The 27,493-nt window shown below is 40.5% G+C and overlaps 2 protein-coding genes across 3 annotated transcripts; one reads left to right on the forward strand and one right to left on the reverse strand.

Annotated features, from left to right (window-relative positions):
* Positions 1–6,645: 6,645 nt before the first annotated feature.
* Positions 6,646–20,127, forward strand: cd63 (CD63 molecule). Of its 2 annotated transcripts, none has more exons than XM_066670500.1 (8): positions 6,646–6,814; positions 9,154–9,235; positions 15,271–15,459; positions 16,290–16,364; positions 16,892–16,990; positions 18,502–18,645; positions 19,218–19,301; positions 19,634–20,127. In XM_066670500.1, the coding sequence occupies exons 2-8, from the start codon at positions 9,170–9,172 to the stop codon at positions 19,697–19,699; spliced, it is 723 nt and encodes a 240-aa protein (XP_066526597.1). In that variant the 5' UTR covers positions 6,646–6,814; positions 9,154–9,169; the 3' UTR covers positions 19,700–20,127. The 2 variants fall into 2 exon arrangements, with proteins under 2 accessions (XP_066526597.1, XP_066526596.1); XM_066670499.1 differs by having other exon boundaries at positions 6,647–6,818; positions 9,157–9,235.
* Positions 20,128–20,211: 84 nt separating this feature from the next.
* Positions 20,212–27,280, reverse strand: letmd1 (LETM1 domain containing 1). The gene is made up of 9 exons (XM_066670498.1): positions 27,133–27,280; positions 26,355–26,509; positions 25,910–26,025; positions 25,598–25,680; positions 23,906–24,092; positions 23,539–23,640; positions 23,282–23,434; positions 22,033–22,129; positions 20,212–21,799 (listed from the first exon to the last, which is right to left on the reverse strand). The coding sequence occupies exons 1-9, from the start codon at positions 27,240–27,242 to the stop codon at positions 21,726–21,728; spliced, it is 1,077 nt and encodes a 358-aa protein (XP_066526595.1). The 5' UTR covers positions 27,243–27,280; the 3' UTR covers positions 20,212–21,725.
* Positions 27,281–27,493: the final 213 nt, after the last annotated feature.

The following is a 27,493-nucleotide window of genomic DNA, read 5'->3' on the forward strand; positions in this document are numbered from 1 at the left end:
TTGTGAAGGCCGTGTACCGTCTGTCAGACTCATGGAGGGGGATGTTGTAAAACCCCGATGTGAGATCCATGGTGCTGAAAAAGGCGTTCCCACCAAGGGCAGCAAGGCAATCAGCCTGGTGGGGCAATGGGTGGGCATCTTTGACTGTTTTGGCATTGAGCCAGCGAAAGTCAGTGCAGATCCTTAAGTCACCTGACTTCTTCCAGACAAGGACCAATGGTGAAGCATATTCACTTACTGACTTACTGATGATGCCTTTTGTTTCCATCTCAGAAAGAACCTCTCTCAGCTTGTGATAATGTGCTGGAGGCACACGACGATAAGGAAGCCGAAAGGGGCGGTCATCGGTGAGGTGAATGCGGTGGACAAAGCCCTTGGCTTCTCCACAGTCCAACTTGTCTTTAGAGAAGACATCCTGGTAAGTAAGTATGACATCGACCAGCTTCTGTGTCCACTCCTCTGACACCTCACATCCCTCCAGATCAATATCTGCCAAACCACATTCCTTAAGCCGTTGAGATGGGTTTGAGGTCCGTTCTGAATTTGTGACAGGTTCAGTAGTCGAATTGGTCTGAGGTCTACAGACACCCTGAGAAATGGGCAGGTCTTCCACAGCAAGACATGGAAAGACATCTGCCACCTTCGCATTGCGCCGCAGTGTCACAGGAGTCTTTGTTGGGTTCAAGATTTTCATTGGTACCCAGCGATCACCCCACATGGGTGTCACTACCCGTCCAACAATTATGTCTCTAGGGGCTGAACGGGAGGAGGTGGGCTCCACGATGACAGTGCTCCCAGGTGATAGATGGGCATTGCTGGGCAACTTCCCCCACACAAGATACTCCTGTTGTGGTGCAAGGGTGATAGACTGCCTTAACTTAACTGTACCAACCTTGTCAGGCATGACAGACCCAGACCAACGGGTCATGCAACACAGCAAATCAAGAAATTGCTTGCACTCAGGATTGGAGGAACTGGAGCATACAAGCTTCCAGTATTTTACATCAGACCTCATCATTTGGATCAAGGGTCTAATAACGTTGCTTCCAATAATCAGCTCATCTCTCTGCCCTGGAACAAGGAACGTAGGGACGGTGAACTTGGAGCCATGAATCTCAATGTCAAGATCATAAATACATTTGGGTTTTGTCATAAGGCCACCACAGCCAACAAGGACCACCTTTTCAGGCACAGGTTTAGGAACAGTGAGGACACCTGCTGCTCTTAGTTTGGACTCCCCTTCTTCACTAAGCGTGCATGACATGCTTCCTGAATCAAGCATCCCTCTCAGAGCACACTGATCACTGACTTTCACTGAAGCATAAAACAGGTCACTTGCTTCTTCTACTCTGTGTGAGCCTACAATGATCACCTTTGTGTCATCTGGGAGAGAGCTACAACAGTTCGCATAAGTTGACTGCAAATCATGTTTGTTGTTGAGGGTGTCTCTGGCATCGCCCATGTTAACCCTCTCATCACATGGGCAGGCTAGTTTAAATCAGCACCGGAGGGAGGAATAGTAGGTCCGGCCCCATGACGGGGGGAACGTGAACACTCAGTCCTAACATGGCCGGGACTGAAGCAGTTATGGCATAACCTATAGAGCCTGCAGTGTGCATGTGTTGAGTGATCCTTTGAACCACAGACTCTACAAGGCTCTGGGAACTGTTTGTTGCCAGGATAGGCAGGCTGGCGTCGGGTAGGCTGGCGGTTGCTTGGTCTCACACTGGCAGTAAGAGAAGCATTGCATAGAGACAGAACCTTGTCAAACATGGTTACAACTTGTTTAAGATCATTTTCAGCAGCTGTTGGAGTTACTGCTACAGGAGGCACATCGTGGACAGCAGGGGGCATAGACAAGCGAGCAGACTGGTTCTGACCCACCACAACATCATCAGAGTCAGACTGACTGCAGACCAGAGCGACTGCAGGTGGAGGGTTACAAGGGGTCTTTGGCTGAATTGCTGCTAGAACAGCCTGAGAATCACAAGGGTGAAAAGAATCAGCCACAGTGCTCTGGCTTAAAGCTGACAACCCCACTGAGGTCTGAGACTGTGAAGCAGTCCTCCTCTTGTTCCTCATATGATGATCTAGGCGCTCCTGAACCTCAGCTGCAGTCCACTGCTCAGGTGGCTTCAGCTGGAAAGACAAGCCAAGAGTGGGATCAGGACAGTGGTTAATAAACATCATGACCACTTCAGCACTCGGGTCCTCCACAGATTTGCCTCGCCTCTGGAGACACTCATCAGCAGCATCAATGGATTTGTTAAGTCGAATCCAGTAATCAAGAGCACTCTCCTGTGCCCGGGGCAGGGTTCCATAAAAGTCTTTCATGGGCAAATTAGAATATGCCAGCTCACTGAAGTTCCTCTTTAATATCTCAAACACTGCTGTGGGTAGATCAGATGTACACAGCTCAGGTCGACTGCGGAGAGATACTTTAACCACATCTCTAGCTCTGCCTGTCAGTCTTGACATAATCAAGTCATACATTTCAGTATACGTCTCACACTTAACCCTCTTCAGGTAAGTTTTCATCATATCTTCCCATTCATGAACAGAAAATGCGTCAGTGTGATCACCCCTGAAATAAGGTGGAGCTCTGGCATCAGATTGTACAACAACCTTAAGCTGTGATGCATCAATGGAAGACTGACACAGTGTAGGCTGAGACTGAACAGTACTAGACTGATAAATGGAATTAAGGCTTGCTGATATGCTGTCCCCTATTTGTTTAGCAAAATTACTAAACAGACTACCAAGGGCCTCAACAGGAATCACCTGGGCAGGCTCAGGATTTGGCTGGGAAATGGGCGTGGAGCTAGCAGTGGGGATCAGAGGTGAGTTGATAAAAGACTGATCAGCTGCATAGTTAGGGACACCAGGGGACACAGGCCCACCCCTACCAAAACACAGTGAAGGCATTTGTTTGCCACTTCCCTCTCCTAAGGTGACACCACGCCCATAACCTGCCATAAACTGAACCTTGAAAGGGTCCCCACTTGACATCATAAATAAAAAAATGGCAGAAGAGGAAAAAAATAAATAAAATAAAATAAAAAAATATATATATATACTTTTAAAGGAAACAACCAGATATGCAGCAAAATGTAAATAAAAACACAAAACCCTTCAAATTTTCAAATCAATATACAGAACCAAAATGTTTATATTTTTCCAATTAGAAGTTCAATAATCACTTTTAAAAAACACATCCCTTATTCACGTTTATCCCCAAAAAGGAAAAAGAGGGTCGTATTGATGGGAATGACCCTTAGAGTGTCTATGGTGACGACACACCTTGACAGCCAGCGGAGGGCGCACGCGGGTCGCGCCGCCACGAAGCCAGCAGTGGGGGGGGAGGAGACGGGGGTGACTGCAGCTACACCCGGAGATCAGACGAGCGCTGATCGGCGATGCAACGGGTCTCACGGCACCAAGTGTAACCGGTGGCTTCTTCTTATTTTCTCTGCGTTGTGTTGGTTAATAATGACCGGACCACCGACGTGTTTTGAAGTGCATCTCCATTTATTGGATGAGAAAACTGACAAAACAATGATCAAAATATCACACTCCGGTTAGCGGTCACTCATTCTAAGCCCCGCTCCCGCCAAATGCCACAGAGAAAAAGGGGGCGGATACAGTGCGCACAGTAATGTACTGAATACTGCAACTGATTATATAAAACATACCTGACAAAACAATGATCAAAATATCACACTCCGGTTAGCGGTCACTCATTCTAAGCCCCTACACAAACCAAACAAAGATATTATTGTTTATTACAGATGGTTTAAAAATTACTCAACTTCCCAAACTTTCACTCACCGCTCCCGCCAAATGCCACAGAGAAAAAGGGGGCGGATGAGCGCGAAACTACACCTTATATAGGGGCTGTCCCCAGAAACCAAACGTAGGGGTACCAAAAAATCAAAAGAAAGGTTCCACACACACTAACTGGAGTTACACAGACACGTCAGGTGAATTACATAAACAAATAAATTTTGTGAAATTATACATAAATAAACATGAAAATAACATATAAAGACAGACTTTAACTGAACACTATTAACAAGGAATTGGCATTGTTACATTTGTGTCTGTTATGAAGAAAAAAAGAAAAAGCAAATACAACTATTTGTATTTTTAATCATATTAATATTATTACAACTATGTGCATAACCTATAAAACTAAAGCCTCTGAGCTATGGATCACAACAGGCCACAAAACAACGCTAGGGTTGTCTTTAAAAGGGAACAAGTGGTCAAAGGAGGGTCAATTATGACATTTTTTCCTACAAATTAGTGGAAAACTAATTGTCTTAAGAATTAAAAATGTTTCACATGATAAACTATATTAAAAATCATTATAATGAGGCTTACTGGCTTGGTTGTATCATATTTTAAACATGGCTGCCCCAAAATATGAGTGACGTAAAGAATGAACTCAGGAACCCAGGACACTGGACCTGTGTGGCATTGAGAATACAGTGAGTGATCACTGGATTAGGAACACCTGCCTTGTATCTACACTCATTGTCCATTGTATCAGCTCATCTGACCAGACAGGATCACTGTAGTTCTACAATTACAGTGTAATCCATCTGTTTCTCTACATACAGTCAAGATTAAGCACCCAGGCATTGACATTTTGTGTCCCTGTTTACCATCAATTATATCATATGACCCAACATTTCCCAATAAATGTTACATCGGTTACTAACCAGTCTCGGTAAAAGTTACACTGCATCCGTGTGAAACAGAATGACTCATGTTTCTCCAGAACTCCCCCTACATTCCTCTCTGAAATCCCCTCCCACCGATACTTCTCCTGTCGAGCCTCCCACCACTACCTCGGTAGACCGAGGGAGACTTTTAAAAAAGCACATTTAAGTGAAGTGAATTCATGATAGCCATTTTGTACTTTATTGGATCCTTGTGTGTGCTTTTGAAATAATCTACTGTCCATTGGCAAAAGTTTGTAGACCTCTGCTAAACCAATGAGTCTTCAGAAACAATAGGTATCAGTAGGAGGTTTTATCCCTGGTTCACTACAGCAGCAGTCTCTCTCAGTATTTCAACAAATTGCTGTAAGTATATGATTGCAATCTGCCACAAGATCATGAACACTAAATAGAATTCCATCCATTGGACCTTTTTATGAATAAGAAATGGGGAATCGTGACCTAAAATTTAGAGTAGCTTTAGATCAAAAGGTCACTGATTTGTCCCTTGGACCTGGGGGCATTGGGATTGAATGAACAGTGCTTTTATTTATCTCATCATCCATGGCTGGATTGCCCTGGAGTGTGTTTGTGTTTGTGTGTGTGTGAGAGAGAGAGAGAGAGAGAGAGAGAGAGAGAGATCTTTGCTCATATATAGCTGGGTTAAATATGAAATCTCAATTTCACAGAGGAGAATAATACAACATCTTTAAAGGAGCACTAGACGAGATTTGATGTTTTAGTTCCTGGGCTCCTCTACAGTTGCGGAGGGTATCTAATTCACTTTTAAAGCACTGTCCTAAAATCAAAGAGTAGGGGGCGTTGGGTGTGGGGATTCCTACCCTTCTCCATAAAGTACAGCCAGGAGTAGCAGCAATAGAGCTTCACATTGATTTATAAGATGTAATTCTAAGGTAAAAATTACTTCTTTAAAGAAGCAATCAACTATTTTCCTCAGTGGTTCTTCTTCATGAGTTGAAATCATTGTACTGACACCTAGTGGCCTGTTGGTTTAGCGGTTTTCTGAAATGTACTATTGTAAACATGATAAATGCCATATATGGTGGACCCACTCTGTGAAGAATAAACTGGTTCACTCAGAGAACATAAAGCTATTGGATCTCATGTGTTAGGTTGCAGGTTGTTTAGTGTGACCAGACGTTCTCTTTTACCCGGACATGTCCTCTTTTTTAGACTTAAAAAAATGTCCGGGCGGAATTTCACAAACGTCCGGCATTTTGTTTTTCTAGAGCTTACATAGAACTTCGAGAAGTTTCGTTCACAAACTAATCCCGCCCTCCCCTACTCCGATTGGTTCGCTTGAGCGAGAAGGGGGCGTGGTGAAGTAGCCTAAAATCTTCTGATTGGACGGTCTGACCGTTATTGGTCGATAACCTTCTCTGTAAACATTTAATTGGTCAGTCTGCACGTCAGTAGTCCTTGTTTACGTCATGTACCTACCCTCATCTCGAGCAGCTATGCCGAAACGTAAATGTAAGTTCTCAGATTAATTAAAAAAGAAACTCCCATGTTCTGTGTAGCAAATAAAGGTGTAAAGGACATAAAAGCACACATAGGTTCAGCTAAGAATACAACACCATCTCAGATCTGTTCACCCTAAGGTTGTAGAACAAAATGTGGAAATCACAATCACTAATCTACCGGAGAAAATAACTGATTGTTACTCTTTGATTATTTTGCCTGTTTGGGGTGGTTGGGCCCCTCAAAATCCTGCATATCATTCATGAGCTAAATAATGTCAGACATGAAATACCAAACTGTAATTTTTTAGGGACACAACGTGGGAAAAACTTAGCCTGCTTCGCAGTTTATAACTAATCACTAAAGCAAACAGTGGGATGACGCCATGATCACATGGCTGGTGAGGTGTGTGTGTGTGTGTGTGTGCTTAAACTGGAGGAGGAGCGGTTTCAGAGAAAGAGGGAGAGGGGTGGAGTGAATCTGAAGACAATACACTTTAACGATCACTGTTTGAGCTGCGGACTTGGACCTGTAAACAGCCTCAGCCTAGAGTTCATCCATTTGTGGCAGTTTTGCGCACATTCAGCTGTTCATACCGGCTAAAAAAAACAGGTAAGGAACCAGCGTTGTTTTGTCGCCCTTTCAGCAGCGAAAAATGATTTTAAATAGTAAATTTAAAATATAAGCAACAAGAGCTGTTTCCGTTATAAAGGACACGGCATAATAACGTTCAGAAGGAATTATAATGTTGTAAAGTAGCCTTTTAATACGCATTTAGACAAGTTTAATCGACAAGGGGTAATTTCTTGTTGGAGTAGGTCTTGTGAACGTTTGAGGGTGGGGGACTCTTAACGGTTATCGTTAATGTTAGCTATCACTAACTGTTCGCTAAAAAAACAAGCCGCGACACAAACAAAAGTGGCGTTATTATCCAAACACGTCGTATCTTCCTCTAAATCAAGGTTTTGATAATATATTAGTCTAACTTCGTTAAGAGGTTATGGAAATTTACAGAGCACTAATTTGGTTTCGTGAACTGTGTGGTGGCATTGTTTTTTCTGGCCAAGTTGAGGAAGCTTTACGAGACTAAACTACAGTTTAACGCCGTAATCCAATATACGAAATTTGTTCTTGTCTTTTGTATGTGTTTTTTTTTTGGTAATACGTTGGTGGTTGTAGGAAATACACACGAAATGTTGTAATGGCAGACGCCCACGGTTTGGGTCTGTTTTTAACATCTGTGTCAGTGGAAAACAGGGGCTTTAGCTACAGATTATCATCATAAAACAACGCCTTTCTAATCCTGACTGTTCTTAAAAACACTTTAAAAAAAAAAAACTATCACTTAAAACACTAGCTCGTATGCTTCTGGAAAGTCCCTTGGAAAACGTGTCCTGTTTTATAAATAGCTAATTGTGGCAGGCATATGGGTTTGATTCAGTAAACACTTTCCACTGTGGTAGAAGTTGAGTGAAAATAAAACGAACTGCAGTGCTCCTGAAATGCCTACTTCGTCATATGAACTATTAGTTTGACTCCAGTCTTCTCTTTTTTGGATCCCGTTGAGAGAGAGAGAGACACAGATGTGAGCAACAGCAACTCAGTAGATACATGTGGTCAACCAACACAACAGATTGAACTTTAGACCTGAAAAGGGAATTAGGAAGTGAGAGACAACAATGAGTAAAAGGTTAGACTCCCTTCCTTAGAAATGGATGTAGATGTAAGATGATGGCATTTCTTTAAGCAGACATGACAATGCTGATTAAACTACTCTGTGTAGGAGTTGATAAATCATCCAACTGTAAAACAGGCTTTCACAGTAAGCTTAGCCTCAAACTTAAGCTTAAAGCTGAGGATTGTCCAAAGGGGAAGGTAATTTATCTGGATAAACTGTGAAATCCTTTGTGGAATAGCCTCCTTGTCATGGCAGTCCAGCCTTTTCCACGAGAAGAAATGAGGTCCATCAGAATTGAACTCATTGAACTTTTTTTACATTAATTTATTTACATTGTTGTTTTTATTAACGTGACGTGTACGTGGCTCTGGTCTTAGGGATAAAGCCAGACATATGCTGTTAGTTCTTACTTGGGGTCACCTTGTGATTACATATTCATAGTTTGATTGTGCTCTGTTATTAATTAACCACAGTCTTTCTAAGTTTGACTTGACCCCATTATATTTTCTATTCTCCTTTTTCTCACTGAGAATTATTTGAGAGCTCTTCATAAATCACTTTAAGCTTTTAATGTAATTGTTAAACAAACATCTTGACTCGTTAACTGTTAATTCAAGTTTCTTTGGTTAAGATACAGAGCACGTTTCTCTTTAAAACTCTAACCTACTTTTCCCAACCAGTCGTGGCTGTGTTGTTGGTCTTATGATCTTTTTCTAATTAACCTAGTATCACCTGGATATTCAGGAAATATTTTTATAACCCTTTGCCAAAGATTATAAATTGCGTAATCAAACAACGACAAACCAAACAACTTTTCAAAGATAAATTGCCAATAAAACGTTGGGGAAAAAAACAAGGAAGTATTTAAAACTTATTCTTACATATACTGTGTGACCAATAGTTCACTTTAAGCTTAATAAATCCATAAAGAAGATAACTTTTATCCATGTGGGATGATGGTCACCTTTCTGATGTTAAACGTTTTTATATTGAATTTGTTTGAGACTTCAGGTAAAATGTGATAAATCACAGTACATTGGCCACAGCCCACAACGCATGAATGTTTATGACCAACTATGTGATTATTTAAAAAGATACACACGTTTTACTGAACAGGGCACAATATCTTACTGAATAAAAGCATGTTTTAAATTGATGGTGTTCCCTGGATCCAAATTTTGAGCAAATCTGGGACAAACCAAAATCCTGATACCTGAAATTAAGACTTTGTAGTAACGAAGGTGTCTAACATGATTTAACGTTTATTTCCAGACTCCAAAACAACATGGCTGTGGAGGGTGGAATGAAATGTGTGAAGTTTCTACTATTTTTCTTCAACTTTATTTTCTGGGTAAGTCTTCAGCTTTGCCGTCTTTTGGCGTGAGTTGTCGCAAGTCACTTCTGACCCAGTACTGGTCATCGATGCATTAAAAATAACCACTTCCTTTGACTTTTCACAGTCATTCACATATTGCATGTCTTTTAGCTTTATTGTGAAAGGCTTTGTCTTGAGCAATTCAATGAACTCCTGATAGTTACGGAAAATGATAGTTGCTCCTGGAGAAGTTCTACAATATGTCTTTCAAGCTGAATATCATGAATGAAAAATTACTCCTCCTTACTGTGATGGTGATAGGGACCACGGTGCATCTAAACTGCTTGTAATAGGTTGAGTAGTTTTTGGTTTAACAGTCCAAAACCACCAGACAATAGTGTTATATATTACCTTTTTATGAAAATATTTTGTTGCCTTTGGCCTCTGAAGCTATGAATGTTACCCAGAATGCTGTCTTTTCTACTCTTTAAAATGAATCCATTGAGTGTGACCTTCTTAAATTGTGTTTGTACACAAATAAAACAAGAATTCCTCTTTCCCCTGATAGAGCTCATGTAAACACTGCAAAATTCACTCATTCCTGATACAGATTAGAGGTGCCCTGTTGTTTTTTCCTGTCTCATTATGTCTGTTTTGCTCTTGGAGTGTTTACACTTTTGGCCTAGTCTCTCAGCAGACTGCCTCACTCTTTCCAGCCTGGCCAAGGCCCAAGTTTCCAGAGAGCACACTCTTACTTGCGAAATGTAGAAATCCTCAGATGACATCATGAATGAGTAAAGTTCACATTTTGCTTGTGATAGCCGTTTGTATGGACTTAAGTCAGCTGACATGCGTAAAACCGCATGCACACACACCCACTTAGGCCCCAACTGCGAAATATCCTGTGGATTATGTGGTCAGATGTTCTTTTTCCGAAGACTCTTGATTCAGTGAACTTTATACTGAATTTGAGGTTCTAACCTTAGTTTATTTGATATGAACCTTTGACAACTTAATGACAAACTTTATATTCACTGCTTGCAATCAGTACAGAGTCACTGATGACCTTATAGTAGGTTTCTGCCGTTATATTTAGTTACTAATAGTGAATAAGAGTTTATTTGTGTGTCTAGCAGTTATCGATTGTGTTAACAATCATACACTTTCTCACTCAAAGTTAAAGGCACGTGAAACCACATTAAAAGACAGTCAGTAACACAGAGGAAGCAGGTAGGTAAGTTATGTTGAGGTGTGATAGAGCAGGAAATGCATCTTTTCTATTGGTGTATAGTATAGCAAGGATCGAGATGGGTACAAAAAATACATATTTCAATTTTGGACACAGACATAATGCGCAAGTAGTGCCACATTTTATATAAAAGAAAAAACAAAACACTTCCATTAGACAGAGTACAGTATTATGTAAAGTTTCAAATAGTGCTGTCAATCTATTTAAACATGGCCCTAATCAAACTCTGTATGAAGCCAGCTATTGGTTGGTGATTAAAAAACAAACAAATTGTGTAGTGTGTAAAACCTCTATTATTAATTATAATTTATTAATTATGCCATTTCGTTCAGAGTACAGTACAATTTCACATGGAGAAGTTTACTAAAAGTGGTAAACGCTAATAAGAACACTTAGTATACTGTGATACAGTAATCCCTCGTTACTTCGCGGTTCATCTTTCGCAGATTCGCTACTTCGCGGGGTTTTTTAAGGGAGCTAATATCTCGGATGTTGAGGGAAATTCTAGGAAACCCGTGAAAGATGAATAGCCAAAATATTTAATTAAATCCAAATAAATATTTCATTTACAAGTGTTTCTTACGTACAGTACATGTATTGTTCATGTCCACATCCGAGTGAAATTTACTGACGCTAAATCACAGCTTAGGAATGACTCTATTAAAGAAACTGGTGGGATATCACATGTAGTTCCAGCTGAAAAACATTATAGAATGACTGTTTAATGCAAAGGGCGGGTTGTTAACAGCACAGGGAAGGTTTTAAAAATCCAAATACTTGTTAAAAAATATGCTTTTGTGATTATGATCTGGTAATTGTCAGATCATGCGCTGCCCAGCTGCCTGTTTTAGTTACAAACAATTATTTCTCCGCTTATTGTTTTAGTTAGTGGTTTTTAAATGTGAGACCACTATGGCATTCTGTTGTTGCCACTTTAAACCAAATATTGTGATCCAATAACTCTTGTATTGCTATGTTAAATGAAACTGTTATGAAACATAACCACAAATCCTAGCATGCTACAGCCTTTATTAGTATTCCTTCCTTCATACTTTTATTGTGGCACCGTTCTGTTTTGAGTTGCTGAGGATGTGGCGAGGGGGGAAAAGCCAGGCATTGAATGTGATCAGAGGAAATGTCTGTCTTTCCTACTGAATGTGCATGGAAGTGTGTGTCCGGTAAACTCGTGACTGAGTTTCCTAAGGTGTGATATAGCGTCATGTGATTTTGTCATGTGAGGATCAACATTTTTCCTCAGGGCTCTGTTTAGTAATAAAGGAAACAAAACAAAACAAAAAAAGCCATAAGGCTTTAACTTGGCGAGAGAAACTCTAATCCTTGCAGCTATTCTGTGAGCCCTGTAAAGTGCAGTGGGCTTTATTCTGAAAGCTCTTCCTCCTCTTTAAGCCCAGCTGTATCTTTCTCCTCTGTCACACCCTTTTTCTCTTGGTTTCCATGCTGGTACCTGCTGTCACTAATTCATCTCAAATATTTACACTGGTGTTGCCTTGTATAAGGGGCTCAGACAAGGACATGAAGAAGTAAATGTAGTGGCACAGACATCATGATCACTTATTTGTCTTCTAGATCAGTAAGGGTGTATTTCTACTGTTGGTAAAATTGTTTTCTGTTCAATGTTTCATTTGATGATGTGATTAGGGATGTTTCCCAGTACCCGTTATAACTGAGTGAAACTGATTAATATCAGATCATATCCAGCCATATTTCCATCCATCATATCCAAGATTTTTCTTATTTACATTTCCAGAAGTCATGCTCAGTGACTTTTTTAACTGGTATATTGTGGAATGCTTACGTAGGCAGGGAATTGAACCCTGGTTGGATGCCCTACACCAATCCAAATTTTTATTATGTTGTTATATTATTAATATAAACAATTTAAATTCTTGTTTTTTTGCATTATAACAAACTGAACAGCACAACCGAATACGAAGTTTGTCTTCTGCTTCTGGTCAAAACATGCTACAACAAAAATAGCATTTATTAAGATGCTTTAACTCTCATACACTTCTTCTTGTAACAGTCAACAGTGCCAGTGTAAGGTGTGTCTGACAGTTCTGTCCACATCCTTTAGGTGGTGTGTATATTTACCTGTTCAGGACAGGAATATAACTCACAACACCTTTGGCAAATAAGTAAGTAGGAAATGCAGTAAGAATGTGGCACTAAGTGGTTCTGGTTTGTGTCTGCTAGAAAAGCTGAATTTAATAAGGGATTGGACTTTGGCAGACGTTGGCCAAAAAGCAAAACTGATATTTAGCTGTTGTAGCTTCTGTATAATCTGTTTCTGCTTTTCTAAATTTGCAGCATTTACCAAAAGCGGAGCAACTCTCAATTCTAATCATGCTATCGATATAGGCAGCTGCTGTGTTACACGTCTTTCCCAAGTACTCTGCACTGATGTCAGCAATAAGGAGGATAGATTACGCAAATATTTATAACATGATCACTCATTGAACTTGGAAAATCATGCATTTATTGAACTTGAAATAAAAGCTTGTATTTTGGCAGTGCCCTAGATGGTAGAGAGCGTCACTGTGGAACAGTATGCAGCGCAATAATAATAATATTTATGTTTTCATAATTGTTGGAAGCCAAACTTATAACTGAATGTAAAATATGATTAACCACCCAGCCCAAGGCAGTGGTGTTAAACGACAGTGGCACTCAATATAAGACACCAGCTTTGCAGTGCAGTAGCACAGTACAGCAGCCTGAGGTAAATACACCATTTTAGCTTTAATTTATTTATTTTGTTCCTTGTAGAAGAGTTGAAGGGACATGATGCAGCATGCACAATCCAGTGAGTTTCAGATGTACATATAAAGTGCACACTGATATTTAGTTTTGCTTTGCCTCAGAAATGAACAACAATGACTCAGTGAACTTAAGCACATGTTTTGAAATGCTAAGTATGGCCTACGCTACCTGAAGCTCTGGACTGTAAGATGGCAGATTTGGTTCTCTGCCAAGATGCGTGTGGAATATGTGTGTGTTTAAGTGTCACAGTCTTTGGTGAAGGCAAATAGGGTGCTGTTTGATAAACAAATGACTGGGCAGTGCACTGTTTTACCACACCAAGCCCTATCCCAGATCCTCTTTACAATTAAAAAGCAACTTGGTTTCTTTTGCTTTCTATTTGTATTTTTAAGAAGTACAAAACAGACAAGACTTCATTCATTAAGTCTTTATTTTACATTTGTATTTGTATATTTGTATTCCCTTAATGATGTAATGATGTAAAAATCAGCAAAGACGCTTAAATGGTTAAACATCTTGGCAAACTATAAATATGAATATGTAAATAGTCCACACCTCTCTCTCTCTCTCTCTCTCTCTCTCTCTCTCTCTCTCTCCACTTACTCCTCCACCACTTGCCTGCAGCTTGTGCTTATTTGGAAAGCTTTACCCCACATTTTGATGCTATTGGTTCCATAGGTTTGTGATGTAATAAACCCTGGCTGTTGGAATTCACCGTCTTTGCTACTCTGTATTTTCAAAGCAGAAATCCTCAGTCATGGTGCTGACTACTTCTCTCATTCCGGATATGTCTTCTAGTGCACAAAGAACGCCACACACAATACTACCCGTGCATGTTAATGTAGAAAGTTTAATTTTAGTTAGATGTCTTTTAAAGGAACACTACGTAATATTTGCACGTTTAAATGACATATTCAAAATAATTGTGAAGCTTCACTGACCTATTAATAGGGAGGCTCTGTCATCTGCTACTTCAGGTTCAGCACTAGGAAACCACCTCCACCACCATTTTTTTACGTTAACCCATAAAAGCCCAGACTCGGTTCACCATAAATCCAAATTAAGAGGAAATGGAACACATTTTTTCACATTTCTTGCCATATAGTATAATTATTTTGGAGTTAAAAACCAAGTGTAACAACCATTTATTTATTTATACTAAACTTTTATTTCAATATTTTGTTCCTGAAATGGGAGCAGAGTGTGTCATATTTAACACAGGGAAGGTGAACCTTTAAAAATGTTGGAATACACCTTGTTAGAAAAAAAAATACTATAAGCATTTCTGTCTTCATGATGCACATCATACTGTAAATAAGGTCAGACGCACACACATTCACAAACTGTCATGTGACTACATCCAGGATGTTCTGTAAATGTCTCGTAATTTAAGGTGAAGAATAAAGCTGTGTAGGGAACTTTGCAGACACTATAGTGTTTGTGACACACATGTCACCATGGGCTCTTATGGGTTAATTGACAGGTAGTCCAGGGGTAAATGAAAAACTTTAACCTGGTGTTACTTTAAGGTAGGATACTGGGGTAAAATTGGATGTTTATGCTCCTATGCCTCTCCCTAGTCATTCATTTTTACAGCAGTGTAGTGAAGTTAATGTGGAGGTGGTACTGTCCTCCAGAAGTTACATAGTGCAGAGTTTTCATGTGCTCTGAGTAGCAATGACAGAGACCCTATTACAGATCAGTGAAGGATCACAAATACTGCCTAGTGTTCCTTTAATTTTGCTATACTATGTGTTTTTCCCTCTAAGGGTGAGTGGGTCAGGAATGACTATTTTTGACAATCCTAATGTATTTGTTTTGAACACTGCTGCTTTTAATGTTCACGTTGCTATAATAAGAACAGTGAACAGTAATAGTTCTGGAGACTGTAAGAGGTTCAATACAAATCCTGTAAATCCTCAGGTGGGATAACGTCAATGAGTGCTTTGAAATTTGATTTGAATTATATTGTAACAACTATAATAAAATAATGCTGTAAAATTATATTCAAACACATTTATCTCTCTTTTTTTAAATAAAGCTATGTGGCTTGGCCCTGATTGTGCTGGGAGTGTTGGTGCAGGTGGCTCTACACAACACGCCGGTGATTAAAGGGGCGTCGGGTTCTGCAGCTCCCCTCGTGCTCATCATCATCGGAGTCGTCATCTTCTTCATCGCCTTCTTTGGCTGCTGTGGAGCCTGGAAGGAGAACTACTGCATGGTCACCATGGTAACCCCGGATACATTAATTTACATGCGCATGTCACATGCAAGCTCTGTCCCTGAATGTATTTTTTTTTTCATAACAACTTTTGCAAGTTTGAACAAGCTGTTACAGAATCTCCTTCAACCCAGTGATTATTCATATTTACTTCAAATTGCAGTTTTATAGACGACTATGCTGCCAATTTGGATTAATTTGTTTCAGCTAGAGCCTGACCATGTTTGAAGCAAGGAAATGTAATCTAGTTAGAGAACTTGTCTGGCACAATACATTCAGTGTTCATGCCTCAATTGAGATGTGTCTGTTTCCCTGAGGGAAATGATCTTTTTAAACAGAAAATATGTACATTTTGACAGGTTTGAAATGACACTGATGACCTTGCCTTTGTTAATGTCCTCTTAATTACGTGTGTGTGTGTGAGAACTGTATCAATCTATCTGTAGTAGAATAAGATAAAACCTTAGCACACACAGATACATTTACATTTTGACTAAGCCATTTATAATATGTTGTAATGTAGATGCACATACAAACAGGTAACAGCTTTGTGGTCCCACACAATCAGTGGGAAGTGAAAAAGCAGCATGCAGGATCTCAACTTACTGGTCTGACCAGAAATGTAGATCCTGTGGTCTCTTTAAAAAGTAAAATATTCCTCTGCACTCAGTGAGTGGTGGTGAACAGTGACTTGCTTTTTTTTGGGTTGGGTGGGTGGGTAGGTGTACTAATGCCTTAGCAAAAAAAAAAAAAAAAGTGTGTGTAGAAGAGAGAAATGTATGGAGGTAAATGTATAAAGATAACTTCAGGTTCCATCTAATCACTCCTTCTTTCCTCAGTTCGCCATCTTGCTCTCACTTGTCATCATCGTTGAAATTGGAACAGCCATTGCTGCTTACGTCCTCAGAGACAAGGTGAGGGGAAAAAACCCGATGAATTCAGTTATATACGTAATTTCTAAATTAGTAAAATATATTAACACAAAACTGCCTATCAGTCTTTTATATTTTAATTAGTTTTGAATTCTACTTGAATAGCTATTTAATTGTTGTTAATTCTTCGACTGTAATTTTCCTGTATTTCTCTGTAAAGCACTTTGAATTGCCATTGTGTGTGAACTATAAATAAACCTGCCTTCCCTTCAGTCTAATTACACTCAGAAATAATTGGGGGGTGGGGGGTGTAATCCTGTTGTAAATTGTAATTTTTCACCCAGGGAACAGATGTATAAATAATGTATGAGTAAAATAAATTCCATGCATTTGAGTAAATTAAGTGATCAGATTAAAATCCATTCCCCAAACCTCAGTTAATCACTAACTTTCATTTTCAGTCTCTCTGCGAGATTAGTTCATTTTCTAATCTTAGTGAAGGTCAGCGAACCCCGACCTCATTATGAAAGTTTTAAAATTAAGATGCCTCTTTATGCATTATCCTTCAGGTGACTCAACTGGTGGATGCTAAACTCCAAGACATGATCACAGACTACAATAACGCATCTACGGGATATAAGGATGCTCTGGACAATATCCAGAAAGAGGTTTGTGTTCTACTGTCTCTTACAGCAAACTCAGATCTGCTCTTACTTTTTGTTTTAATGTGAATTAAGCCTAAATATTATTTTTAGTGTCCCCTCTAAATAGAAAATTAGAATTGTACCTTAAAGGAGCACTAGGTAAGATTTGGGTTGGGTTACAGCACTGTACTGAAATCAACGGGGAGGGGAGTTCCATTCTTCCTTTTTACAGGTCGTTAAAGCATCATCACAATGATTTTGAAGCTGCAATTTTTAAAGTAAAAAAGTATTACATAGCGTTCCTTTAAGATGTCAGTACTTGTGAGGAACTGAAACAAATTCTTTGGTGAATACACAATACACAAGGCTATAAATGGAAAGAAACCATCATCGTCTTTGATGCTTAATCCATTTAAGGGTCACAGTGGAAAGAAAACATTTGGTATAAAATTAACATACTACTGTTTACTAAAATATGTTGATTCTCAACAACAGAGTTTTTACATTTTGACACGTTGTAGGGCTCTGATAACAAAAACTGTCCCAAATGGAGCTGGTGTTCTGTCATAGAGTTACAGTGACCAATGTACAGGGGTTAGACAATGAAACTGAAACACCTGTCATTGTAGTGTGGGAGGTGTCATGGCTAAATTGGAGCAGAGCCTGGTGGACGATCTTCATTAACTCCACATTGCACCAGTAAGACCATGTGCATCCAATGGTTCAAACATTGTGTCCTGAAGGCGGTGCCGTGTATCAGGACGACAATGCACCAATACACACAGCGAGACTGGTGAAAGACTGGTTTGATGAACATGAAAGTGAAGTTGAACATCTCCCATGGCCTGCACAGTCACCAGATCTAAATATTATTGAGCCACTTTGGGGTGTTTTGGAGGATCGAGTCAGGAAACGTTTTCCTCCACCAGCATCACGTAGAGACCTGGCCACTATCCTGCAAGAAGAATGGCTTCAAATCCCTCTGACCACTGTGCAGGACTTGTATATGTCATTCCCAAGACGAACTGACGCTGTATTGGCTGCAAAAGGAGGCCCTACACCATACTAATAAATTACTGTGGTCTAAAACCAGGTGTTTCACTTTCATTGTCCAACCCCTGTAGTTGTACATCACTAGCTACTCCACAGTGTGGTTTATATTGTATGCAACAGTAACATTGAGCAATATTTGTTTTAAAAAAAATGCAAATGTAGATGCTTACTCAAGACCTGTGTGCTTCTCGTTGTCTAGTACCATCTGTCGACATACGCCTCGTTCTTCTAAACATTGAGTCATGTAGACTTAGCCTTATACCCTGGCATTTATGATGTACAAGGCTGCAATTTCCCCATGCATCAATTGGCTTTATTACTTAGGAACTTGGGACATACAGAAGAGAAAAACAAAGAGATACAAGCTTGGGTTGTTTTAGAGTTACTCAGTCCTAATTTTTATAAAGTTAATAAACTCTTACTGAACTTAGGCTCTTCTGTACACATCTGTGCTGAGAGTTTTTGTGTGTGTTTGTGTTTAGAGGCAATGCTGTGGAGCACTAAACTCCACGGACTGGATCAACTACAAACAAGACAAAAAATCTGTCCCAGATTCCTGCTGCAAAAACTTCACACTAAACTGTGGTTCGGGCGCAATGTATAACAGCACCATCATCTACACAGAAGTAAGTTCCACTGCAGAATGGCATCTTTTCCATAAAGCATTAACTGAGAAACGCATGCAAGAAAGACTCCTATGGCTCTTGGTTTAAATGCGTCACGTATCAACGTGTAAAATGACTCCTTATTTACATATGAACAGTTACCATGACTTTTTATTTGCATTCATTACATGTTCTGCATTTACTAGTCTGTGTAGCGTTACATAAACATCGCCTCCTGAATAGATTTCAGTTGAGAAATTAACAGCGGAGCTGCGGTTTGGTCGAGTTTAAGGTTAACAGCACTGTGGTATTTCGAATGTTGGAATAAAGGATTTACAATGTATTCACAGCTAGCTGTTTTACTGTGATAGCCATAACACCTCTTTTTTACATAATTGTTTTTATTGTAAGCTTCATAACTCTGTCAAATTTACAATTACATTTCATCCCCTTCAACCCAAAATGTCCTCCTCGAATGTAGGCTCTGCTGATTATAACAGTAATGAGTAATAATTACTGGTGGCAGTATTGCAGACTTAAAGGTTTACTGTTTGTTGTGTAATAACTGTTTGGCCTCTGTGCTTCTCCTGCAGGGTTGTCAGCCTGCTATTGAGAAATTGCTGAAAGATAACATTCTGTGGGTTGCAGTAGCTGCTCTGGTTATTGCTTTCATTGAGGTATGTCTAGTTCCTCTAATTCAGCACCGTAAAGTATCAGGCAATGGTTTTTATTACAGGTTCTTGCTGCCAATTGTTTACTTTTGTACATTTCCCATGTTTGATACGTTCTGCCTCTTGTTACTAATACACACTAAATGTCCTAAAGTTTGTAGAAAGTAAATGGAGCTGTACATGAGCCTAAGATCATCATGCCCCATGCCAGCCATTAGCGATGATCTCATGGCTGAATGACCATCAAATCCTCACAGAAATGTTCCAGCAACAAAAACATCTAAGTCATCTTGGATTCGGAAGAGCCTTGTTCTCATCTTTCTCATGTTTTCTCTCAGATCCTGGGGCTTGTCTTTGCCTGTTCGCTGATGAAAGGCATCCGCAGTGGCTACGAGGTCATGTGATCACAGGACGAAAACAATCAGCTACACGCTCAAGGCTTAAAGACTCATTATTTTGTAAATGGTAGATTGTTGTTGTTTGTTTAGCTAAAGTAAAGTTTTTATACCTGTCTCACCGTAGACAGAAAACGTGCCTGATAGCCGATAGGGAGCAGCCGGACATCAGTCTATACTTTTAATCATAGAAGCTGAGGAAAAGGGTGGAGGTAAAGGACTGTCACTGTTTTATTCAAGTCTTGTGAATTTGTATTTGATTGGTTCTCTTTGAAACATGTTCTTGTTGACTTTGACTCACACTCCCAGGCCTGTCGTTTAATGAATAGTTGAAACACCACATTTTTTATTTTCAGCTTTAAGAGTTCAAATGCTTAACATATTTTGGAAAGAGAAATTAAAATGGTTTCCCCAACACCAGTGAATACGTCGTCTTTGTGTTTGCTTCTTCGGTTATTTCTTGTTCATTTCACAGGAGCCTTCATTATTACTTTTATACAGAAAAGACAAGGGGCTGAGCAGAAGGTAATGGATGTTTATTTCACATTGTACTGGAATTTTGAATGCGGAAAACAGAGTGCTCTATATTTTAAGTGAAATAAATTCATTACAAGAGTAAAATAAGCATTTCCCAGCCTAGTCTCTATCTGCTGTGTATTAAAACCTTATTTTAGTTGTTCCTGGAATTAGAAAAGGCCCTTTTTGAATGTGAAACAGCTCTTTAAATCTGTTCAAATTAAACGGTAAATTGAGAATTGTCTGTTTCAATAACCATACTTCTGTAAAATGATCACATTGGAGATGGCAGTATTTTTGATCAGAGGGTGCTGATGCTGATACATAAACAAACTGGGCCTGCATTCACTGGCAGGATTATATCAGCTGACAAGGAAATCCAATACATCATGTGTCCCTTTTATATGTTTGTTTTGGGTGCATGTGTTTTTCTGTTAAGTACAAGGAATCAACCATAGGCTTCGGACACAGCAGATAGACGTCAGGTGTGAAAATACTGATGAATTCCTTTAGTAATGTAAAGTAAATGGCAACATACATTTATAGGGACAGTACGGATATTTACACCAGTGTGCAAGGCAAAATATGGTGATTCATCAGTACATAAGACCAAGTAAACAAGCTATAAACAGCTCAGATCCTGCTTTATCCGTAACTTTACCTGTCAGTGCTTCAGTAAACAAATCCCTCATGAGGAAAAAGGCTTTTATCACAACATTAAATTCAAATGTATTTCAGTGAAGACAGGCTTTTAATTCTTATTACAGGGTATAGATCATATATTAAATTATTCACCATCATTTGGACCAGGCTTATAAACATTCATAGAGAGAAGGTTTGTCACAGATCCAATATGGAAGCGCAAGAGCAGATGGACATAGTGAAATTAAAGCCTTGCTACTAGAGAAGTACACTATTTTCAGTGCTCAGCCGAGATGTGATTAAAAATAGAAGCCAAGCCACAACACCACACTACAGAAAGTCCCGTTCTGTGACGACAGGATCATATGTGGAATAACCCAAAACAGAATCTCCCTGTAAACATATCACTAGAAAGGGCCTGTCCGGCATTAACTCATCAACAGTTACATCAGCTTTCAGATGTATATCCATAATCCCATTATGGAGCCACCCCCTCGTTAATAAACGTGGAATGGCTCCAGTTGTTCAATTAACTGGAGCCTAATGGCGAAGGCTAATGGTGTTTTCTTCTGGGCGTGATGCTACTTTCTCCTCTTTCTAATCTCTGTGCTGAAGTAAACCGGCAGGAGCCCCAACCACAAGCCCACCCAAAAATACCCTACTCTAATAATATTACGTCACTTCCTACCAAACCTGGACCACTTCTGCATTACTGTAGCTTCAACAGCTCAGAGTAGAAAGTTGGACTGTGTTGTTTCAGTTCGGTTACTGGCCTGACAGTTTTTCCTCTAATAGTAGTCATCCACTTCCGCATTGTTTTCCCCTTGTTCGGGTTTCTTTTGTGGTTACTCCCTGTCCGTGCGCTCATGGTGGCTGGTCAGCTGAGTGTTGGCTTTGGGAAATTTACTGTCAGTAGTACCATGCTGTGCAAATAGAGGGATGTCTCTGATTCTGGGTGGAGTCAGTTGAGGAAGGAAAAGAGGAAGAATGCCAGTGAGTGGGCATGGCTTACTGCAACTGTCAAGCACTCTAACAATGACTTGGAAAATGTGTGTTGTAATGATGAAGCGGTGTTCTCTGACAAAAGTTTGTAGACAAACTTAAAACCATGCACTGAAAACACTATTTGGAAAATAACTGGTAGAGCAATATTTAATAACAAACCAATGTAATTCTGCCCTCACCTTTGAGATATGTTGAAAACTGCAGCCACTGGGAGAGCCACTGTCGGCACTGAGAAGGGTTCAGAGGCTCTACGTTCAGCCCTCGAATATAACACGCCTGAAAACAGACAAATTATCAAATCAGGGACAGGTATTATTGAAAAATCGTATACACCTGAAGCAGTAAATATACAGGAGAAGGAAAAACTGATTTGATTTATATTTGTATTGTCTGTGGCAGACAGCTCCAGGATCACAAGGTCCTAGGTTCAATCCCTGGCTCAAGTGACGGTGTTTGGTTTGCGCTCCCCGTGTCCGTGTTGGTTTCCTCTGAGTGCTCTAAATTTCATCATCATCCTAAAAATGGCATATTGTTTGGTGGACTGGTTGTGTAAAGTCTGTGGTGTGTGTATGCGTCAATGGGAGAGTGTGAGATGCCACCTGATGGACATGTGGCCTGTCAAGCGTGGGTTCCTGCCTTGTGACTGTATTATTCAGGGTAGGCACTGAAGTAGTTACAGAATGTGAATAAATGAGTGTAATGCTTAAACAACTCCTGGAAGTGTTTTTACTAAGTTTTCTACAAGGAACAAATTAATTTAAAGTATATTTGCAAAGCAAAATACAGTGCCTGTGGTTTGGGTGTGTTGTGTTTTGACTTTAATTTGGACGACACTTCCAGAAACATTAAAAATAATATCCCAGCTTTAATACTGGATCTCACAGAACTATGAGAGTAAAAATACAAAAACAAATAGTCGTTCGTAGGAGTTGGTGTGTTCTCCCCGTGTCTGTGTGGGTTTCCTCTGGGTGACTGTCTGTGAGGAGTGTGGTGTGTTCTCCCTGTGTCTGCGTGGGTTTCCTCCCACAGTCCAAAAAACACACATCGGTAGGTGGATTGGCGACTCAAAAGTGTCCGTAGGTGTGAGTGAGAGTGTGTGTGTGTTGCCCTGTGAAGGACTGGCGCCCCCTCCAGGGTGTTTTCCTGCCTTGCGCCCAATGATTCCAGGTAGGCTCTGGACCCACCCGTGACCCTGAATTGGATAAACGCTTACAGATAATGGATAGATGGATAGTCGTTCATTAATCGTAATCGTGGTAAAATGTACAATTAATTGTGATATTGATTTGCACTCATATCGCCCGGCACTAAAACCCAATATCACTTCAGGGCAGCGACACTAAATACTTGCCTTTTACATTCCTGAGTGTTATAATCCTGTATTTTATTTTAAGTGCATAATTTAAAATATAAGGCAGTGTCTGAGACCTCTCTGAGCTCCAGGTCATTAAGCTGGTGAAGGCCCAGGCGGGCAATGGCGCGGTCCAGATGCATGAGTTCTAAGGCATGGCAAGTCAAGCGCCGTCCCATCCAGAAGGCAGGGAGACGGGGCGTCAGGAAGAGCAATGGACAGAGGTGTCTCTGAAAGCAAACAGGTACAAGCACAGGTCATTGCGTTCTAAAACAAATACATACTTGAAGCTAAAACACAGTAGCAGTACTGGGTCATTATGATATCAACATACCATTTGATCTGTGTATAATCTTTTCATACCAAGTGGAGGGCCAGAGAATAAAGTCCTTACAGCATGAAGATCAGATACAATAGGGTGAGCACCACTCTGCACCTAGAAACACAGGAAAACACTGATTCCTACAGAGAAAATGAACAATAAATGCTATGAAATGTACATCTACATATTATACAATATTATAAATATCGCCCATTTTAAGGCGGGAAACTGCTACAATAAATGACCTCATGATGCCATACTTTACCTTTAACGTTTCTTTATGGGTCCACATCCCAGGTCCTTACTATCATAAATATGTTAATAACACTTTAGTATTGTAGTAGTTTCAAAAATAGCAAGGCATTAGACTGTGACCCACTTTGTTGCAAAGGTTTATAAGTTGGCTCTTCAGGCGGTCATCTTTTACACTGGGCACTGCCCTCTCCAGCCCGCAGAGCACGGCCTGGTGGTGCTGCGCTCTCCGAGTGTGGTAAACTGCCTGAAACTCCACCAGCTGCTGAGGCGTCCAGAAGTGACGAATCAGGAGCTGGCGAGGAAAAAGATACCTGGTAACAAGAGGGGGGAAAGACAGGAGGTGGATTCAGGATGGAGAGGTACATAGGTTAGTGAAGATATCATAGAGAGTAGAGAAATATGGATGAGGAGCCAAGAGAAAAAAAGCCAGAGACAAACATCATGAGCCTAAGGTCACTATGCAAAATAGCTAGCATCAACTAGTACAAAGTCCCTCAGCACTGGACCGTGAAGCAATAGAACTGCATGCTCTGAAGTGAAGAAGCTCCTGGGGTATGGGCCTGGAGTGGTGTTTGTCATCCATACCTCATCATCCAGTATCAGTACCTGCCCTCACAAATGTTAATAAGGAAAGTTTTCATCAAAAACTCCAGTGCTCCAACATCTTATATCGACTGTTTATCTAAAAGCAAAAGCTGGAGCACTAGGCAGACACTGGGAGGACTGAAGAGTGCACTGCATCCCCTACTGGCCGGAGTTGAAATTGTTTTATACTTTTAAACTGAACTCAGTGGAAAGGAATTAAAAAAAACTGTAGCTTATTTGTACTTACATAAACATATTATTATAAACACAGCATACAGTTTATGAGGATCATGAGGTGAAAAGATTAAAGCAAGTACTTTAAACTAACATTCATTCATTCATTATCGGTAACCCTTATCCAGTTCAGGGTCGCGGTGGATCCAGAGCCTACCTGGAATCATTGGGCGCAAGGCGGGAATACACCCTGGAGGGGGCGCCAGTCCTTCACAGGGCAACACAGACACACACACACACTCACACATTCACTCACACTTACGGACACTATTTGAGTCACCAATTCACCTACCAATGTGTTCTTTTGGACTGTGGGAGGAAACTGGAGCACCCGGAGGAAACCCATGCAGACACGGAGAACACACCACACTCCTCACAGACAGTCACCTGGAGGAAACCCACGCAGACACAGGGAGAACACACCACACTCCTCACAGACAGTCACCCGGAGGAAACCCACGCAGACACAGGGAGAACACACCACACTCCTCACAGACAGTCACCCGGAGGAAACCCACGCAGACACAGGGAGAACACACCACACTCTTCACAGACAGTCACCCGGAGGAAACCCACGCAGACACAGGGAGAACACACCACACTCCTCACAGACAGTCACCCGGAGGAAACCCACGCAGACACGGGGAGAACACACCACACTCCTCACAGACAGTCACCCGGAGGAAACCCACGCAGACACGGGGAGAACACACCACACTCCTCACAGACAGTCACCCGGAGGAAACCCACGCAGACACGGGGAGAACACACCACACTCCTCACAGACAGTCACCCGGAGGAAACCCACGCAGACACAGGGAGAACACACCACACTCCTCACAGACAGTCACCCGGAGCGGGACTCGAACCCACAACCTCCAGGTCCCTGGAACTGTGTGGCTGCGACACTACCTGCTGCTAACATGTATTAGTCTTATTTCAGCATGTTAGAGTGGGACAGCACCTTAATTCTCGAACTCAAATATTCAACACTTACATAAGAAAAAAGACTAGGTAGTTGGCAAATGGAGGTATAGAGATGATCACCAGAGGAATGGCTTTGATCACATCTCTGCGTACCTGTCAGACAGAGAGTGATACATTATTATTATTATTATTATTATTTGGATACAGTATTAACACTTATTTTGATGAATAGAATTTTACACATCACTACAGTTTTTTACTTCCAAACTATTAATGATTGGTGCATTTGAAAACCAAGAAATTCTGCTTAGCAAATCATGAAATGTATTAATGGAGGAGTAGTTTGGAAACCAATCATGTATAAGCTGACCAATTGTCTCACCTGTCTGAGCTTCTCCATTTCACGATAAGGCAGCTTCGGGTAATCTATTCTGTTAGTGATCATCCGGGTTCTGATTCTGTGGACTTCTCTGGCGTCCTGAAAGAGAAGTCGAAATCCTGCAACGACATTATTCACGTGCATTTAAAATCTAAATAGGAAGTGTATAGATGCTTCAAAAATTCTTCCACAGGTTCTATGTAATTGTGTGCAACTGGGGGAGTCCTATATAAAAGTGACCTCTGGCATTCACTACCAATAGGGAAAATACGGGTAACATTTTTAGTCTTAATTTATGGGAAATCATCAATTTTTTTAAATTCAAACTTGTTCCTACGCATTTTTTCAGAAGCTCTGGAGTGGTGTTCCTGAGAATCACACACATGCAGAGGACATTAGTGTTACTACACCATCCATGCATGCATAAAAGCATGAAGTCTAAACTTACCTCTCATAAAGGTTTGATACAGAACATAGAAGCGAGGAAATCGGCGCTGGAGGAATCTCTCATACTTCTCATTGGCCCATTTCAGCCTGGATGCAATGCTTCGGCCAATGCCCTGTCTTGCTTGGGAAGGTGAATACTGCCTCACTAAACATAACCTACAGAGAGCAATCAGTTAACATCAGTGCTTAGATCTTACATGACCAGTATATGTTTATGAACTTGTCCCTGTCCCTTCATCACAAAGTGTAAACAGGTTTGGGCTCTCCACATTCACAAAACAGCTCCAGTTCTGATTGGACACACCCAGGTCAAACTTGTACACAGTTCCCTCCTAAAACACCTAAATCACACACTCAAACATTCACAATATTTCACACATCTACATATGTATTTTTCCTATTTATAATTATAAATACACGACCTTTGATTAACAAATTCCAGAATAGACCAAGGATCATAAGCTCAGGCTGATGTTCAAATAGCTCCCTACACCCTACCTTTATGGTGCACTAGTGTAAATGAGGGAATCCCTGCCTCTACACTAAAATAGTGACTGATTTGTCCAATACGGGATTGTAAAGATGTGGCTGAATCCCAGCTGACAGTTCCTCAAACACACTATGCAGTGTTTGGAAGGAGAAGCTACTGAGTTGGATCTGTCTATTGCACTATGTAGGGAGTACGGAGCCATTTGGGACAGATCCTCAGACTCAGGGACAGCTTCAGTTTACATGTTACAAAGTCGAAAGTGTGCCTATGTCCTTGATAAACATTTTACCTTACTTGCGCAGCGGCCAGTCTGTGAGGGTAAAGCCCCGTAGTCGGTCGAATCCCACACAGAACACTCAATGAAACCCTACGGCATATACCCATAAAGGACAGCGCCATTTTGCAAAGGAACTGCAGACAAATCTGAGTGGGCGGGGTCAACACGCGGAATGCAAAGAGGCGTGGTTGTTGTCTCCAAGCCATAGATTTGATTGGATAGCGCTCTTCAATTCTTTTTCAGTGTCAGTCATTTGTTGTACCACTAAACTGCCATGTTAAAAATACTGAGAGGTTTAAATAAATTGTTAACTATTCGTTTTTTCAGTTTAACACACTGTTCGCAGCCCAGTGCTGAATCAATGACTATTAAA

This window comes from Hoplias malabaricus, chromosome 5, assembly GCF_029633855.1.
Source record: "Hoplias malabaricus isolate fHopMal1 chromosome 5, fHopMal1.hap1, whole genome shotgun sequence".
Lineage (NCBI taxonomy): Eukaryota > Metazoa > Chordata > Actinopteri > Characiformes > Erythrinidae > Hoplias > Hoplias malabaricus.